General features: G+C 40.1%; 1 protein-coding gene across 1 annotated transcript in view; it reads right to left on the bottom strand.

Moving 5' to 3' along the window:
• BZW2 (basic leucine zipper and W2 domains 2) overlaps positions 1-16,912 on the bottom strand; it is a 60,536-nt gene that overhangs the window by 27,037 nt on the left and 16,587 nt on the right. Inside the window, exons 2-5 of the mRNA XM_054192972.1 lie at positions 11,737-11,801; positions 5,021-5,197; positions 3,157-3,260; positions 414-479 (exon numbers count right to left, since the gene is read on the bottom strand). Of these exons, the coding sequence (XP_054048947.1) occupies positions 414-479; positions 3,157-3,260; positions 5,021-5,197; positions 11,737-11,794 (405 nt within the window). The 5' untranslated portion in view covers positions 11,795-11,801. The remainder of the gene's footprint in view (positions 1-413; positions 480-3,156; positions 3,261-5,020; positions 5,198-11,736; positions 11,802-16,912) is intronic.

The following is a 16,912-nucleotide window of genomic DNA, read 5'->3' on the forward strand; positions in this document are numbered from 1 at the left end:
GTAGTTTAACACTCATACATCAAGTGACGTTCTGCACAGCAGACTTGCATTTAATTCTATAGAAGAAAGCCACGGACAGCTGTTCTCTTAGCAGGATAGCAACACTACCTCTCATTAAGAGCTATACCCCAAAGCATATCGAAGTTCTGCACAGAAAATCCTGGGAGAAGAAGATGAGTTTGGTCAAAGCAACCAAAGGAAGCACTAATTTAGAATTACTATACACCGAGTGCTGCCAGCAGTATTCCCACAGAGATAAATTTGCAGATGAAAGCTGCCACCTCTAGATTCCACCCTCTTTTCCAGCGGAGATAAATAAAATACATAACAGTGCCGCATTTATACAGCTAAAGTTATATTAGACATAGGTTAAAAAATATTAGCACTCAAGAGGAGACTGCCACCAACATTACCTTTTTGATTTCATCTTCAAATGCTTTCTCCAGGTATTTGTATCTCCTGATAAGTTTATTGAAGACCTAAACATAAACACAGATTAACATAAAAAAATGTAACAATTGCAGCAATCCTGCTCTACAAAAAGGCAAAGGGAAATAAGACTGCTTCTACAGAATCCATAAAGAGTATCTTTGATTAGTCCATGATAAGACAATTTTTTTTCTTTTTATTATCTCCACAACAGGAAAGATAAAGTAAGAAACACTGCTGGCTGCTGATACTCTACTATTCCACTGCACAATTATTCTTTAGACGTTGTTTCCAGGAAATAAGCAGCCAGCGGAATGATATTTCTCCAGTCGTCTGTGGCGTTCTCTGTCTCATGGCAGAGCATGAAACATCCTTCTCTATTAGTTTGTTCGCAAGTGGAAAAATACAATTTTTGCAATTCTTCCTTCAGAGTGCGATGTTTGAATCGGAGAATTTCCTGCAGGTTTGAGAGTTGTCTTTTTCATATTTCTCAAAATTTTATCCCTACACTACTTTTCACCCTATCCATAGATCAAAAGCAGGGGGGAAAGGAGCAGGAAACTCTGCACCCTTCCCCTGGGTAATGGCAGCTCTCCGGGGAAGCTGTCAGGTGTAAACCGATGGAGCGCGGCAGTCAGGTAGCACTGCTGGCCATCTTCATAGATGCAGAATCTTTGTCAAATCCACTAACACAAATGCTTACAACAAAACACACTACTGCCAGGCAAAGAGGAAGAACATTTGACAGTTTGTACAAGTATGTTCTTCGAAACACTTGTTCTCCGGTTTTCACCATGTGTTTCCCATCATGTGACCACAGATTACGAAAGCAGAAGCAGCACAGGTGCAGGATGCATTCAAATGGAAGAAGGGAGAGATAAGAAATTAAATAAAAAAATCAGTGCTTTCACTACTGCACAAAGGGCACAAAACACGAGACTCACTGCCACAGCTAAAAAGGTTTGTATGGGGAACAGATGACATTATTGTCAGGCTGGATGGTGGTGGGGGGAGAAATTAAGTTTAGAAAGTTTCAATTCATTTTCCAAAGAATGAAAAATACATCCAGACATCCCAAATGGTAGGATTTTTGGCTCAGAACAAGTGAAAATCAAATTGCGTACATGCTGAGAGGCAGAGAGATGCAGAATTCTTAAAAAATAAGGTGTAGAATAAGGTATAAGACAAAAATGTAAGCTAGCATCTTGTTCATATTTCCAAACAAAATTTTGTATATTTTTGTAAGTTCCTGTAAGTGACAGAAGTACACTTCATAAGCAAATAGTCTGCTAAAATATCAACACTTGCTTTAGTCTTTTTTGTTGAAGACTTTTCACTCTTTGAATTGTTTCCATGACTAAAACCACAAAAACCGAGCCACACTACTGGTTTATGTGGGAGTCAGAGTAAAAAATTACCTAGAAGATAAGGAAGATCCAAACACTATTTTAGCCTAGCTCCACTCTTTCATAATACAGAAAGAGCTCTATTTTCCACTATGCATGAAAAAAACCAGGTGAGGTCTATAAAAGGACACATCTCTTCAGGCATTAACTACAAAATGTTGACTTAGTTTGGTGGCTTTTGGTTTGAAATGCAGAGAATACATTGAAAATTCCACTGCTTCAAATCCTGAAGCCTTCCTTTCAATTTTCCAATGTGTAACCTTTTATTTTAAAGTTAAATTTCTCCCTGGAGGACTGGTACTGCCAATTTTTGTGATCAAACCATTAAAATATTAAAATTCAAGACGACAGTATCAACACAAGATATATCGACCCCTTTTCCTGAAATAAGTATATTTCACTTCCTCAGATTATCAAAGATGCGTTTTCAAAGGAGCTTTCTGCTATTTAACAAACATTTGTTACTGATGCAGATTCTGATCCCAGCACCCTTTAATTCAACCATGCACCTTTTCAGCAACTTACCACCCTCAACACCTTAGCAGGGACAGGGACTTTTATGCTTTCAATCCCAATAATAACTAGTTATTTAAAAAGATAAATATGTGACTCAACTAACAATAGACTTTTGACACATGGGAGTTTCAATGGTATTGCATTTTAATGCAATACTACTCGTATCCAAAATTGTGTGGTGGCTTTGAACTTTCAATAGAATTCTTACTGTATTTTCTCATATAATATTATCTTCCATTAAGGAGTTACGCAAGATTAGCTTCTCTTCAATAATGTTTTAGGCTTCGTTGCTTATTTGTGTTAATTTCACATAGGCCTATTTGTGCAAGCCTTATTCCTGCAAAAAGAAATTATATATAACTTACGCAGGAGAAATGAAAGCTCTTGGAATAATATGCCCTATTCCTAACTAGTTATACAACTAAAGGTTGGAGGCGTAAGCTTTATATTTTTTGTCATTCATATACTTCATGTGTTTCTAAAAATACGTTCATACAAATCTTTCAGGCTGAATACAGAAAAGGTCAACAAAAATAATAAGGATGGTGTCTAAAAATATACTGGACCAACAGCAGAATGAATTAAGTAAGACCCTGTAAAAGAAAGCATTGCTAACTGTGCTCAGACTATCTCAGACATCCAATTTTCTTACCTAAAATTTATAGGTTAGGGTAGATTACTGGTTAACTGGATTTTCAATTGCCCTGTAAGTAGCCTATTGCAGCCTAGACAGTCTGCAGATGTTCCACGATAATCCCTTTTCATACATAAACAGAAAACAGCAATCAACCACGCCTTTATTGACCTGAGCATAATTTCGGATGGCATCATGATCTTCATCTGCAAAAAATACACAGTGGTTGGTCATCTTGGTCTTGTCATTGTCATCTATGCGTGTGCCTCCAGGAGCTAAAAGAAAGAAAGAAAAAAAGAAAGGCAAGAAACAATTTCTCACTTTAGAGAATGTTCTATAATTACAAGATTTAATAAGTCTTATGTTAGTATTACTTAGGCAAAAGGCAAGAGTAAGAGCTAGCGGGGGGAGGGGAGGAGAGAGAGAGGCAGAGCTTTGCCAGGCTGTGTTGGCACCGGACAGAAGGGACAGCTGGCTGATATGCTGCATCTTAGATCACACAGACCTCACACGACTGAGACATTCAGGACTTAGCTGTTTTTGAGAGCACTGAGTATGATCCAATAAGCACGGGCTGGAGCATAACCCTTGCGCATATTTTAACTACTACTTCTTTAAACACCACAATGACGTAAATCCTTTCCAAAGAGAAAAGTATTAGCACTCTGTTACTAATTTGAGGACTTGGAACATCTGATATCTTTGGAACAATGGTATCCTGGGGTGCACTATAAAAAGCGTGGCCAGCAGCTCAAGGGAGGTCATCCTCCCCCTCTACTCTGCCCTGGTGAGGCCACATCTGGAGTACTGTGTCCAGTTCTGGGCTCCCCGGTTCAAGAAGGACAGGGAATTATTGGAGAGGGTTCAGCAGAGGGCTACAAAGATAATCAAGGGACTGGAGCATCTCTCTTATGAGGAAAGGCTGAGACACCTGTTTAGCCTGGAGAAGAGAAGACTGAGAGGGGATCTCATCAATGCTTATAAATATCTAAATGGCAGGTGATAAGAGGATGGGGCCAGGCTCTTTTCAGTGGTGCCCGGACACAGGGCAAGAGGTAACGGGCACAAACTAGAACACAGGAAATTCCATCTAAACATGAGGAAAAACTTTACTCTGAGGGTGGCAGAGCACTGGAACAGGCTGCCCAGGGAGGTGGTGGAGCCTACTTCTCTGGAGACATTCAAAACCCACCTGGACGCGTTCCTGTGTAACCTGCTCTAGGTGACCCTATTCCAGCAGGGGGGTTGGACTAGATGATCTCCAGAGGTCCTTTCCAACCCCTGTGATTCTGTGTGATCTCCCTAACCCCTCCAATGCTTACCAGGCCCACGTAAACATTCAAAACACCACTGCAAAACTTTTCTCCCAGCTTATTTTGTTGAGAGCTTTTTTCCTAGATACTTCCGCTGGCTTTTGTGTCCTGCGTTACCTCAAGTCTTACAAAAACACCTTTTATTTTTACATACCAAAGAGCAGGAAGCAGGAATCAAATGAACATGACCAGTAAAAAGAGCCAACTTGTTCAAAATACAGAGCAAGGCGAAAGACATTTTTTTGCCCATGCTGCCAGTGACACCTAGGAGAAATGCCATGTGAACATGCACTAGGCACTCATTATCCTTCACTTCTCTTAGCTAGCCTTTGTTGCAATGTCTACAAAGCAAGCTTTGCAACAGATAATAACCTGGAGTGCTGTATTACACCTTTTCAGGCTAACAAATTCCTCTGTTACCCCTAGTTAGCATCTCTCTCACTTTCTTTGCTGTTGCATTTATGTGCTCTTGCAGCTCAGACTGACGGCTTCTCAGAGCAGCGTCCATTTTTTCCGGTATTTGCAGAATGCCTCACACAATCAAACACCTAGGTATTGCCGCACTACAAGCAATAAACAGTTCTATGATACGAGATCCAAGAAGTATCTAGGTAAGTGAAATAGTAACACAGTTTATAGTTTCCACTTTGTAAAGGAAGACAGCATGTTAAAAGAAACAAGGCTGATCCTCAAAATTCTGCATCAGGTACACTGCAGTTTACCTAGCATGCTGCCAGCTACCAAAATATCAAAGAGTGTGTCAGCATAGCGGCGATAATCAAGCCGTGAGCCAGTTGCATCCAGAAACTTGGCTATAGCCTCCAGGTCATTCCCAGCTTCATTGAGGCCTTGGACAATCGTATCCCTGAAGACTGTGGGTTCAAATTTCTCCTTTTCATCTGGAACAGAGATAAAGGCAAAGGACAGAGTGTCAGTTTTAAACTTTCTGTTTAAAATCCCCTATCAGCCAGAAATTGAAATGACCGTGGCACCTAAACATATTCTTCCTGTTCTGGTCAATGCACCAAGAGTTTTGTTGGTTGGCTTTTATTGTCTTTGGGAATTTTGCAGTGTTTACCCTTGCTCCCGTCTCCTCCTCATCCCTCCAAAATTCCAAAACACATACAAACATACAGGAATAAATAATTAAAAGGGAGAAAAAGCAACTATTGAAATTGTTTTCAAATTTCATACTCTTGCTTCTCTTGTTGAAGATATCGTTGAATGTGCATATCATTATGCATCGCTAAATCTGATAGCAGATTAAAGGGTATGTCAGTTATATGTAAACAATCTCACTGTAGGAACATTTCTGGATATTTTTCTTTAAATAACTACGGTTGCATATCTCAAATGTTTTCAAAAAGACAAGTCTTCAGGAAAAGAGGAGATCAAGGTATTCATAACAACACTTTTTATGTAGACATTTAGGACTCTGCCACATGGCGTAACCAAGAATTTATCTTCCATATTCACAAACCTAAGCAGGGCGATGAACACAGAAATGCAGTGCTCACATCACATTTTCTACAGCTGTCCCTGGCTGAACTCAATTAAGGTACAGTCTGACCTCCAGACAACGTCCCTATGTCAAGGCCATTAGCCACAACAGATGTAACTGCAACCTCCAGACAAAGCTAGGTGGATTTACCCCTACCTCCTGCTGCTTTTTCTTGCAGGCTGTTAACAGCTTACCAGGCACTTGAAGCTTCTTAGCAAAGCAAGTCCTGACTTTATACAAGGGCACATACGAAATGCTCGTTACCGTCAAAATAATGCTGAAGTTCATAAACACAACTGTGAACTGTTCTGTGACACTCAAAAACCAAAACAAGTTTGTTATCACCTGCTGACACAAATGTTGACACAAGTTCTTGAAAAAACCTGCACATATTATATCCAGAAGATAAATCCAGGGATTTTATTTACTAAGACGAATGAGGATTGGTAAAATTCCTGTCTGAACATGTGCAGTCTGAAACGTGCCAGCTGCAACCTTCACAGGCTGTTTGGGAGAAGAGGTTCTAGACATTACACATCCTTTGGCTGCAGGTTTCCTTTCTCTGCGACTCAGTGCAGTGTTTTATACCAAATATTAACCAGAAGACCTTGGTTTCCAATAGCCTTTCTTCCCCTAATCCCTTTTCTCCAGCCACATGAGCCTCACGGCAATTAAATAACTATTATACACACAATGCCTACTTTTATCAGCTTTAATATTTCTAATACATTGTTCTCTCTTCTTATTCCCCTGCACATACCTGGGATGTGCTCATTCTATCATCTTCAGTGCATCCCTTGCACATTCTCCCTCTCTTTCAATGCATTCCCTTCCCCTATAACAATTGTACCCAAAAAGCACAAGCTGTCCCTCCCACTCAGTGTCCCAGGCCACTGGGGAAGCTCAGGGGTCCAGTCAACCCATCCTTCCAGCATGCAGCAACAGCAGCTCCGGGCTGTCTGTCAAGTGCTCAGCAGCACTGTAAAAATGAGGCATCACCTTTTTTTCCAGAAATCCCCTGCTATGCCTGGCTTTTAGTGGCTTGTTGTTTCTGTTGCCTATCTCCAAGCAGGGTGCTGCCCCATCCCCTGAAGCTGACCTTCTCAGACCAAAGCTGAGGATTACTCAGCTCCACGGATACCCACATACATGTGGCACTATGACTGTGTGCATTGCTCGTGCAACCACCTGTTCCCAACCCCAGCTCACCCTGAAGCCATGCACACAATCATAGTGCCAACATTGCTTCTCCCCTACCACACTCTCAGCATCCAATAAACTACTCAATATGCCCCTTCTCTGAACGGTAAGCGACTTCACAGGCTTTTACTTCACCCCAGACCTTGGAGATATTCAGGGTCTCAGTTGTGTTACCTTGACTTTCAGCTGTGATGAAGATCTGGAGTCCGCCGTTTGAGTAACCACCTCTCGTATCTGCAGGGCATGCCCGTGGTGGACAACCAGAGAGGGTCAGGTGGGGAAACTGAAGGACCGTGCCTTTGCTCTGGGAAAATGCCTACAGAGAAGTGTACCACTGGAATCCCACCTGAGCTATCAGACTGGTTGCCAAATACTCAGTTGCATCTCTCTTCCAACTTGAAGCACTAAAACAATCCGAAGCAAGCAACAAACCAACCAACCCACAAACAAACAAGCCCTTTACTGGAGTAAGCGTAAGTACTTCAGTGTGTATACTTCAGGCAGTTGTATTTCCGCACAAGAAACCCAGATCCACCCATAAATAAGTATCTGAGTATAACTGTTCTCTTTCGGGTTACCAAATACGTATGTAATATTTGCAGGGGGTGTGTGGGGGGAGCTTGATGACTCATTAACCAGTGAAATGACAGAGTTCTGTTAAGAGATGAGTTAAAAAAAATAACGCTATTTTACTTTTTCATTGGTATTTTGTCTAAAAATTTAAGATGCTCAAATCTAAACTGAAAGGTGTTACATGCTTGGTATCATGGGTACACAGTGCTCAGTACAAACACAGTGTGATTAACGTTTCTTAGCTATTTTAAAGAGATTCTTCTCCTGCCCCAGAAGTCCTCCTCTCATCTGGAGCACCCTACTCTTTTCTAGTCTATCACAATCTAAAAATTTACACAGGAAGAGGAGGTAAACTCATTGCATGAAAAATGATTTATAATTTTATTGAATCATTTTCCTACCAAGCTAATATACTGAAGAGGAATATGCTGATGTAGTACAACAGGGTGAGTAAGAAGCCATCATCAAGAACTGGTGACAGTATGTTGAGCTGTGAAGTACATAATTACTAAACAAGCAGAGTTTCAATCACGGGCTAGCGGAGGCAGGTGTAGCTTGCAGATGTGATGCATACAATACCCAATGCAGCAGTGCTACACACAGCTTTTCATTTTCATCAGGTTCCCAGATCCTTATTTCCTTTCTTTTGCTTCTAAGAAAATCACAAAGCACACTTATACCTCCCTCCTTAAGAATGAATCTTAACTCTTAAACAGAAGGCCTGCAATTATATCTCTGTGGAAGAAAAACGAGATGCCCTCTTTGGCTCCCTTTCTGCCTTCATGTTCACATTCAAGGTGTTAATATTGACTTTTTACTAGATAATTTTCATTCTGTAAGTAATATGCATTGTTTAGCTTTCCTTCTTTTTATGCTACCATTTGCCTTCTTGCACATTTTTTAGCAGATATTAACTCTATGTTATCTATACCCCAGGAAAAAACTTGAGTCTCAGCCTACTTGAAACAATATGCACTGTTTGTTCCTGTTAATGCTACAGGGTGAAAAGCTTCCTGGAGGTGTCAACAGTCTGGATACATACATTTTCCTTATTTCCTATGGGCAGTTTTGCTACTCCTACTTCCTCTTCTTCCATTTCAGAAGACACAAAGACATCGATTTGCATATGTGCAAGTACAGCACAGTCAACACAATCCACATTCCACGTATCTGCACCATAAGCACAAATCCCAGCCAGATGCCAACTACTGCTGACCTTCACCAAAAAAGCAGTATTCAACAGGTACAGAGACTATACTAAGAACTAACCAAACTTTTTCATTGCCCAGATTGCTAAAAACTTGGTATGGAACTGTGAGATGTCTCCTTCCCTCGGAGGGTTTTTCCCTTTACAACATCATTTTTCTTCTTTCAAATCTTTTTAAAGTTATTTTAATGCCTGCCACTCTATATGCTGGAGGCAAGGTTCATACCTTTTATTAGGTCAACTAATAGAACTGGAAGGAGTGGGATTTACAAGCTCTTCCTTCATAGTCCTCTCTCAAAAATGTTTTAGACACTAAGCACAATTTCAAACTTTAAAGAAAAAAAAAAAAATCACATTCCTTTTTTGCTCAGTGACAGCTCAAAAATGGTTTGCATTCAGAGATTAGTGTCAGTAATAAGAGTTCATATGGACAATTGCAGCGCTCCTGGGAGCTGCAGAAGAGGAAAGAGAATATTGAAAGACACAAATTAACTGGTAAGAACAGACAATCATCTCTCAAGCAGCTCACTCCCCCCACCATTTGCACATTTCAGACCCCCCTGCCTGCCTGCTACACACAACAGAATAGTCTCAGAGGACTGAAATGCCATGTTCAGCCACAGCCACTGCACTCCTTCCTGCCTGGGTGAAATATCATGACTCCCTGATATACTGAAAGTCAAAAGAAAAAAACCTAATAGCATCTTCTAGTCTAAGTCTAAGACATACCAATCTGTGATACTGCTATGGTACAAAAAGTATATACAAACAGGAGGGAATAAACATGCTAGGAAGCCATTTCTCTTCCTTGAGCCCTCTGCCTCCAGAAAGAAAATAGGTATCTACAATCCTCAAATATTAAGGCACCCAGGATCCCACTGTATTTGAAGAAGAGATTTTATGTTTTAAGCACATAAAGAAGTGTTTGCATGTTAAGATTTCTATATCCCCAATCTCGTTTAAGTAATCCCTCAAAAAAATCCAAAATCTAGCCCTCCAATCTTCCAGGCTTCCCCAAGTCTTTTCCTTCTTCCATCTAGTCAACACGTCTCTATTGTCACTTCCAACCACTGTAGCAGACATTCAAGAGATAGGCACAGAATTACAAATAAAAGCTCTTTATTTATTCTAATTATTACTTGCATTAAATAGGAGTCAAAGACCAAATCTGTATTAGGACCCATTATGCCAAATACATATGCAAAACAGGGACTGAAAAGAAAATATTTATGAGAGAGAAAATGTTTTCTAAGACAATTTTAGCAAATAACATATGTACCATAATCAACTAACCTAGACTGAATAACACATTGGTTCAATCCAGCAGTATGCATATCTGATTCCTTTTACTGGTTGATCTGACAGGTATTTCTTTAGGGATTGTTAATTCCACTCCTCTAGCTACATCTACGCTGTTGGTAGTTAATGAAGTGTACAGCTACTGCACAGTGCTCTGGAACATGCTGATAGAAAGTTAATCCCAATAATTACTGGAGCATTGTGACATTTATATACAAACAATACCTGTTTTTTTAATTAGTTATACCTACAGACGTTGTATGTACATCATAGAAAAGACATTTTCCATTTAAGAGACCGCACCAGTCAAACTAACTGAGGAAGTGATGTGCGCAAGGGAGGAAAGACGAGAGAAAGCTGGCACTGCTTTTTAACATGACTGAAAGCAAACTATTTTGCAATTTTTATCCAAGCTTCATGATCATCCTAAATCCTAAGACTCTTGCTGAGCACTTCAGACTATGACAGAATTTGTAATTTTCTGAGAAAGGTTACAAGCTCTTTTTGTTTCTCTCACGCACACTGAGAAAATGCTCTTATTTACCTTTTCTGTCACAAGACCTTAAGACCAAGCATGAGCTTTTGATCACAAACAGGAAAGTCAAGATGGAAAAAGTCTGTTACATGACAGACAGGAACCCCACACCTGCGTGTGCTATAATAATCTGCTATTACAACAGCAAAAAACCTAAGCCTTCTTTTCACAAACCCGACTTTTTTTTTTCTGAAAAAAAAAAAAAAAAAAAAAAAAATCATTGATTTCATATAGTTTTGCTCTCTGCCTCAAAGTGTTGGGCATTCATCTCAGACACCTAAACCATGACAAATGAGCTCTGAGTACAGTATGAGCAGGCACGTTAGGATGACACTCGCTGTAGAGAACACCTGCATGATCGCTATAATTAGCACCACTTAGCTTTCTTTAACAATTAATGCAATATTGTTCATAAGGAAAGAGAGTGTTAGTCACGTTTACAGAAAATCAGTATCACAATGAGTAAAATGGGTCTTAGGCAATGGTAATTGTTTTATTTTAACAAGAAAAAAACAAAACTATGCTAACACAGCAGAAACAAATATTTGTGAAAAAGGAGCTTTCTGACTTCTATTGTTACAGAAAGCAGGGCTACATGATGATCTGATCATCTCACAGAGAAGGAAGGTGAGGGAATTCCTTTTTAGATGTGAAAGGTTCAGTTATAGAGATGGTATTGATTTAAGTCAAAGAAATAAAAATAAAAATCAAAACCAAAAAAGTTACATTTTCTATATGCAACCTTTAAATAAAAGCTTATATTTTGCTTTCTTAGTTGAAAGGGACATTCTAGAAAACACCTGAAACAAACATCTAATACAAACATCTAAGAGTTTTCTTCCTCATATGTAAATATACCATAAACCCAGCAAGAATCTGATGTTTTAACTAAGGCTTCTGCAAGACTTAATAGCTACTAAACCCAAATTTTATAGAAAGCTCTAAGATATATAAAGAAAATAATTAAAAGAGTTTAATTAAAAATAACATCTACTCTCTTAATGTGGCTGAAGAGAAAGGGAGAAAAACTGTAATCCTATTGAACTCTCAGTTTTTCCACTTGCCTGGTTACTAGTAACTTTAACAAAGAGGAAAATAAAGTTAAAAATGCAACATAACCTACCCCTCTTCCTAGTTTTGAACCGCTGGCCTGTTAGCACCGGCTTCTGATTCTTATTCATAAAATTTCTGGAGAAAAAAAGAGAAAAATATATTTTTACTATGGCATTTACAGACAACAGCTTAACCTAAAGGCAAAATAAACATTCAGTGTAGGAAAATCCCAACATGTGAAAGTTCGTTCTTGACATATACTCAAAGAGTACTTCACATTATTTCAAAGACGAAGAACACTGTGATCCAAGAATAACTTTGATGAGACGTGCTTCTCTCAAAACCTGGCTCTTAGCATCCCTACAGAAACCGTGAAGGTTCCAACCCGAGCAGGAAGGAGATGGAGCCTCTGTCCCTACTGCGGGGCAGGGGTACAGCTGCGCTGCCCACGCAGCTGATTGGGATGCCTGGGGGCACAGAAGCCTCTAGGGACACAAGATTTGGAATGATCCCAGCAGGGCTCCACGCCACACAGGTCTTGCCCTCTGACACGCTCCCCGGGCAATCAGATTCCCAGAGCTACACGCCATCCTTCTGAAGAAATGGCTGTGGTCTAACCACAAAGACAATGTTTTAACAATCAAATCCCTCTCAAGTGTTTCTTCCAAGCACCACTGTATCTTAGGAACTTTTAGTTCCTAAAAACCTGTATGTGTTGTACAATTAATAAAAGATAATCAACTTCTCCCCCCATCAATTTGTGTATAAATACATAGTTAAGGACCTACATGGCATGTCATATAACAACAACAACAGTAAAAAAAAAAAATTGAGCTTCTATTACTTCAGACCCTAATGGCAAATCTCAACATGCAACATTAAAAAAATTGGGAAGTAATCAGATATTAATGCCATTTTATCTAAAGAAAACAAAACTATTTTTCAGCTTTGGATAGAATTAGTTTAATCCCACGAGACGCAGCTTGAGCAATGAGCAGCTAAATCGACAGCTGAATGCAAACAGCAGCGAACACAAGGAAGCGTGGCAGCACGTGGCAATGGTCACGGGTCATCCCCTGTCCTGCCAACAGCAGATGCCAGCGCTGGGATTCACGGGACACCTATTTCACAGCCCGCAGGTCATTAGGCCACTGTTACATACGATTTGCTTGTCCGGAATTACCACACAAGAACCTTTCTCCTTTAGGCATGCTCTTCTAGTAAGTTTAGTTTTACAAAAATTTATATTATTTTTATTTCTTCATTGTGGACTGCATGTCTAGTTTAAAAGTACATACATTTGCCAACACTTTTTCCTACCATGAGCAAAGATAAACTCAAGCTCCATGGCTAGAAAGATGCCATCAATCACACGTTACTATCCAATTAATGCTCTCTCTATCCCTGAAAGTTAATTTAACAACTCTGTTAATGATGCTCCAGTTATGCAATATGTTCCCATTCACCAGACTACCTCTTCTAGTTGCAGCATCACCAACTGGCCATTTCTGCAGCATTTGAAATGTTTAACGTGGCAAACCACCGCTTTTCTAGCCTAGGTCTACCATTTATCCGCAGTCAAAAACTGCCCGCATGCACTGGTAATAGCCAGTAAAGTTCGGAGTGGAGACTGGTTTTGCTTCCTGCAAGTCATAAAAAATACAAAGATGCAACAAGCAGTTAAACTGAGAGGTTCACATTCATCACCGAGATTTAAAGCTACTGTTTTAACAGACCAAGGAACATTTAAAAACAACTGCAACACTGAATACCCTTCTGGAAAAATGATTTGCCCATCTGCAGAGAGAGTTAAAAATGGCAAACCATGATATCACAGATCTTTTAAAGTGCTGTAGGATCCAAGCCTCCCTTCACAACAGAGCTCAAAAGTGTCTTTCCCCACTTAGCTGTCTCAGTGGCAGAGGAACAGGAGGTGCTTTACAAGTTAATTAGGCAGATAATCTAGCAGTCAACAGGGATAAAGCAACAGCCCAGCCTCTAGCCAGTGACCGGCTAGATTTGACGTACTTATCTGTTTTGTCTTTTTGGCCTTCAGTTATTTGTAAGAGACTGATCTCTAAAATATAATATTCATCCAGGCATTTTTGATTGTTTTTATGCTTGGCCCCAATACTTTATGCTTTGTTCTGGGTCTAATCACGTTCATTACAATTGATTGCAGGAGGAGCCCATGAGGTTTGGAAAGAAAATATCAAGCAAGTGACACAGCAGTAAGAATTAATCCTCTTATCACAGCTCTTTCAGAGCACAAACATACTGTCGGGCTGGGATCCACACTGCCCACATCCTTAATGAACACACAGAAGCCGTGGGGACAATGAAATGAATGATACCTGACCTTCAAACTCAGCCATACTGGTATGGTTTCCTAGTTGCTATAAAAGATATAACTGCATATGCTGAATTTCTAGCACTAGACTTCTCCTTTCCTCTGGTGCAGCATCTTTTTTTTAAGCTGCGAGAAGAGCTGCACTCACCTGAAGTTTGACTGTCGGATTTTAAAACCCTTCCCTGTGAATACAAAATATGCCCTTTAAGACAGCTGGGAACAAGATTTTAAAAAAAGACTCACCACTTGTGGCAGATTTAATGACTAGAGGTTCTGCCCAACAGAACAGACTCTTGAACAGTTAATTACTAGGAACACAGGATCTGCCGCCTTCTATATTTAGCTTTAAATGCACTGCGCTCTAATCTGCTGGAGTGAGGGTCAGGCTTTATAAGGCACTCGCTCCCTCAAGCTCTGGCCCAGGGAGAGCACAGACACTTTCACGAAGAAACTAAACTGCAGCATGAGCCTGAACAAAACCAACCCAGTGATCTATACGACAGCCCAGGATGTATCTACACCACAAATGACACCAGCTACTACTGCAGGTGCCTGGATGATAGTTTAAAATTTACAAAAGTGAATGCAATGCAAAGACATTTTTTTTTAATTGAGAACACATCGTCAACAGCAGAAAAGCAATGGCTGGAGGTTGTAAATTCAGGGTGGCAGCATATAAACTTGCACAGCACATTTGATTGCATTGCAGTGCAGCTTGCCTCTCAGGTGTCGTGTAGCTACGAAGCCTTGAAATCATAAAAGACCTTGAACTATTACATATATTCTCCATTTTGAAAGGTACAGGATCTGGATAGGTCAAAGCCACAGGCAAATTTTGAAATGCCAGCTAGAGAAGTCTTCGTGGTTTCAGAGGAGTAAAGATCTTAAGGATGGGTATGGGTAGGAAGGAAATAGCCTCAAAAATAAAACCCAAACCACCAGTCAAACTTTTATATTGCAGTCCAACATCCTCCAGGATTCATATGAACTACCAGCAGGAATGAGAGCAAAAGATGTGGAAACGATAGCTCCTTAGCACACTCCTTTCACAGACTCCACGCTTCTACGGAGGCTCAGCAATAGATGCTTTACTCTTGATTCTCCCTTTGGGAGCCAGAAAACCTCTCGTAGAAAACTCATGTGTTCAACTTACATACCCAAATACTTTTTATTTTATAAGCAGGTAACTCAGAAGCTGGGTTGACTCAAGCAGGAGATGACAGAGAGCAGTAGAGGACCAGGCATCACACTCCAGAACAGGCTCATTTTCCATAAAAACCTCAAAATGCTGATACCTAACTTGCAGCTACGAAATTCTTCAGAAAAATAAAAAAAATGCATAACTTAAAACAGTTTCACAAATTCCACTCCCACTCTTGTTACCAGGCTTCTACAGAACAGATTCATACTTAAAAAATACACAAGTTGTTGAGTTGTTACATCTTCCTGAAAATGCCTGAAGTCCACAAGTTCAGCTTTCTCTACAGTTGCTTCTCATTTACATGCTAAAGACCCTAAACAGTTAAAATAAAAATGAGGGACATCTACAGTTGTAGATATCTAGACATATATGATATAGCAGTTTCTATGATCGACCAATCCTCAGACAATTAAAATTGTAACAGATTTAACTAATAAACCCAGCATTAATTAATAAAATTAATTTATAAAACCAGCAACAGATGAGGTAAAAGTTACTTCAGAGCTTCAGCAAGTTTGAACTTGCTTCACAAGTTCAAAAAATGTAGTCTTTTATCCATACCACAGGGAAATTCTTATGATGATTAACCCCTAAATTATTTAAAGCTTTGATAAGGCTGAAGTTTCTACCAAGCTAAAATACTGGAAACATTTGTTCTTGGAAACATATTGCTCAAACTGAAAAAAAAGGAGTACTAAAAACCTTTATCCATACCAATACTATTTTTCTAAGCATCATTTTACACTTCTTTTAACCAAAATCTCAGAATCGTCTGAGATTCTTCAAACATTAACATGCTCATGATGAATTCAAGAGCAGTTGCTTCACAGCAGCGAAACTTCACTGCCCTACTTACAGAGAGAAGGAAATCAATGCCAGACAACATAAAAAAAAAAAAAAAGAACAAGCATTTAATAAAACTCCCTACCAATATTTTATGGCTCTATGTATGCAGGGCACTGTAAAAATGGCGAGGGAGCCTACAGGGGCAGGCAGTGACAATTTGGGCAGCCCACTGGTAGGCTCCAGGGGACGCTGCTGCTGCGGGGACTCATGCCGATGGCATTCGATTGACAGGGTGCTGGGGCGAGCTGCCAGAGCACCACCAACACAGCAACACCAGCTTTCACAGGAACAGATGCTTGGCAGGAATTATTCCCATCCCCTTCCCTTGCTCAGACATCATGCAAGACGGGAGCACTCATCACAAAGTCAAATAAAATAAAAGCATAGACGGGGAGAGTTTCTATGAAGGAAAAACTCCAACCCACATATCAAGGTCAGTCTTTTTCTCCCCCAAGAAGTGAAATACCCAGGATATTAAAAGGCTTTATTGGGTCTTTTTCGTCCAGCAATGTTACTAGGCTTTTTCATCCTCTCACTGTTACAGCTCCAGGCTTAGGATGAAAACCTAAAGAGGGTTTTCCCCTTCTTTCAGCAGCAAGCCAAGGAGTTATGTTAAAAACAAATTACCAAACTCAAGCTGCATGGAGGAAGAGCTGCCCTTGCACTTCTGCTGGAGAGGAAACATGTCAGCACACAGCCAGCAGCTGCCTCCGCTCCCCGGCAAGGCAGCGGGCAGCGATATTATGAGCTAACAAAATCTGTAGGTGGAAAACTCATAAATTATTACCAGTACAGAGGAACAGAGCGACGTGAGGGGACGACAGGACAAAGTGGATGCAATGCAGCCGC

The sequence above is a fragment of the Rissa tridactyla genome, chromosome 2 (genome assembly GCF_028500815.1).
Source record: "Rissa tridactyla isolate bRisTri1 chromosome 2, bRisTri1.patW.cur.20221130, whole genome shotgun sequence".
Taxonomy (NCBI): domain Eukaryota; kingdom Metazoa; phylum Chordata; class Aves; order Charadriiformes; family Laridae; genus Rissa; species Rissa tridactyla.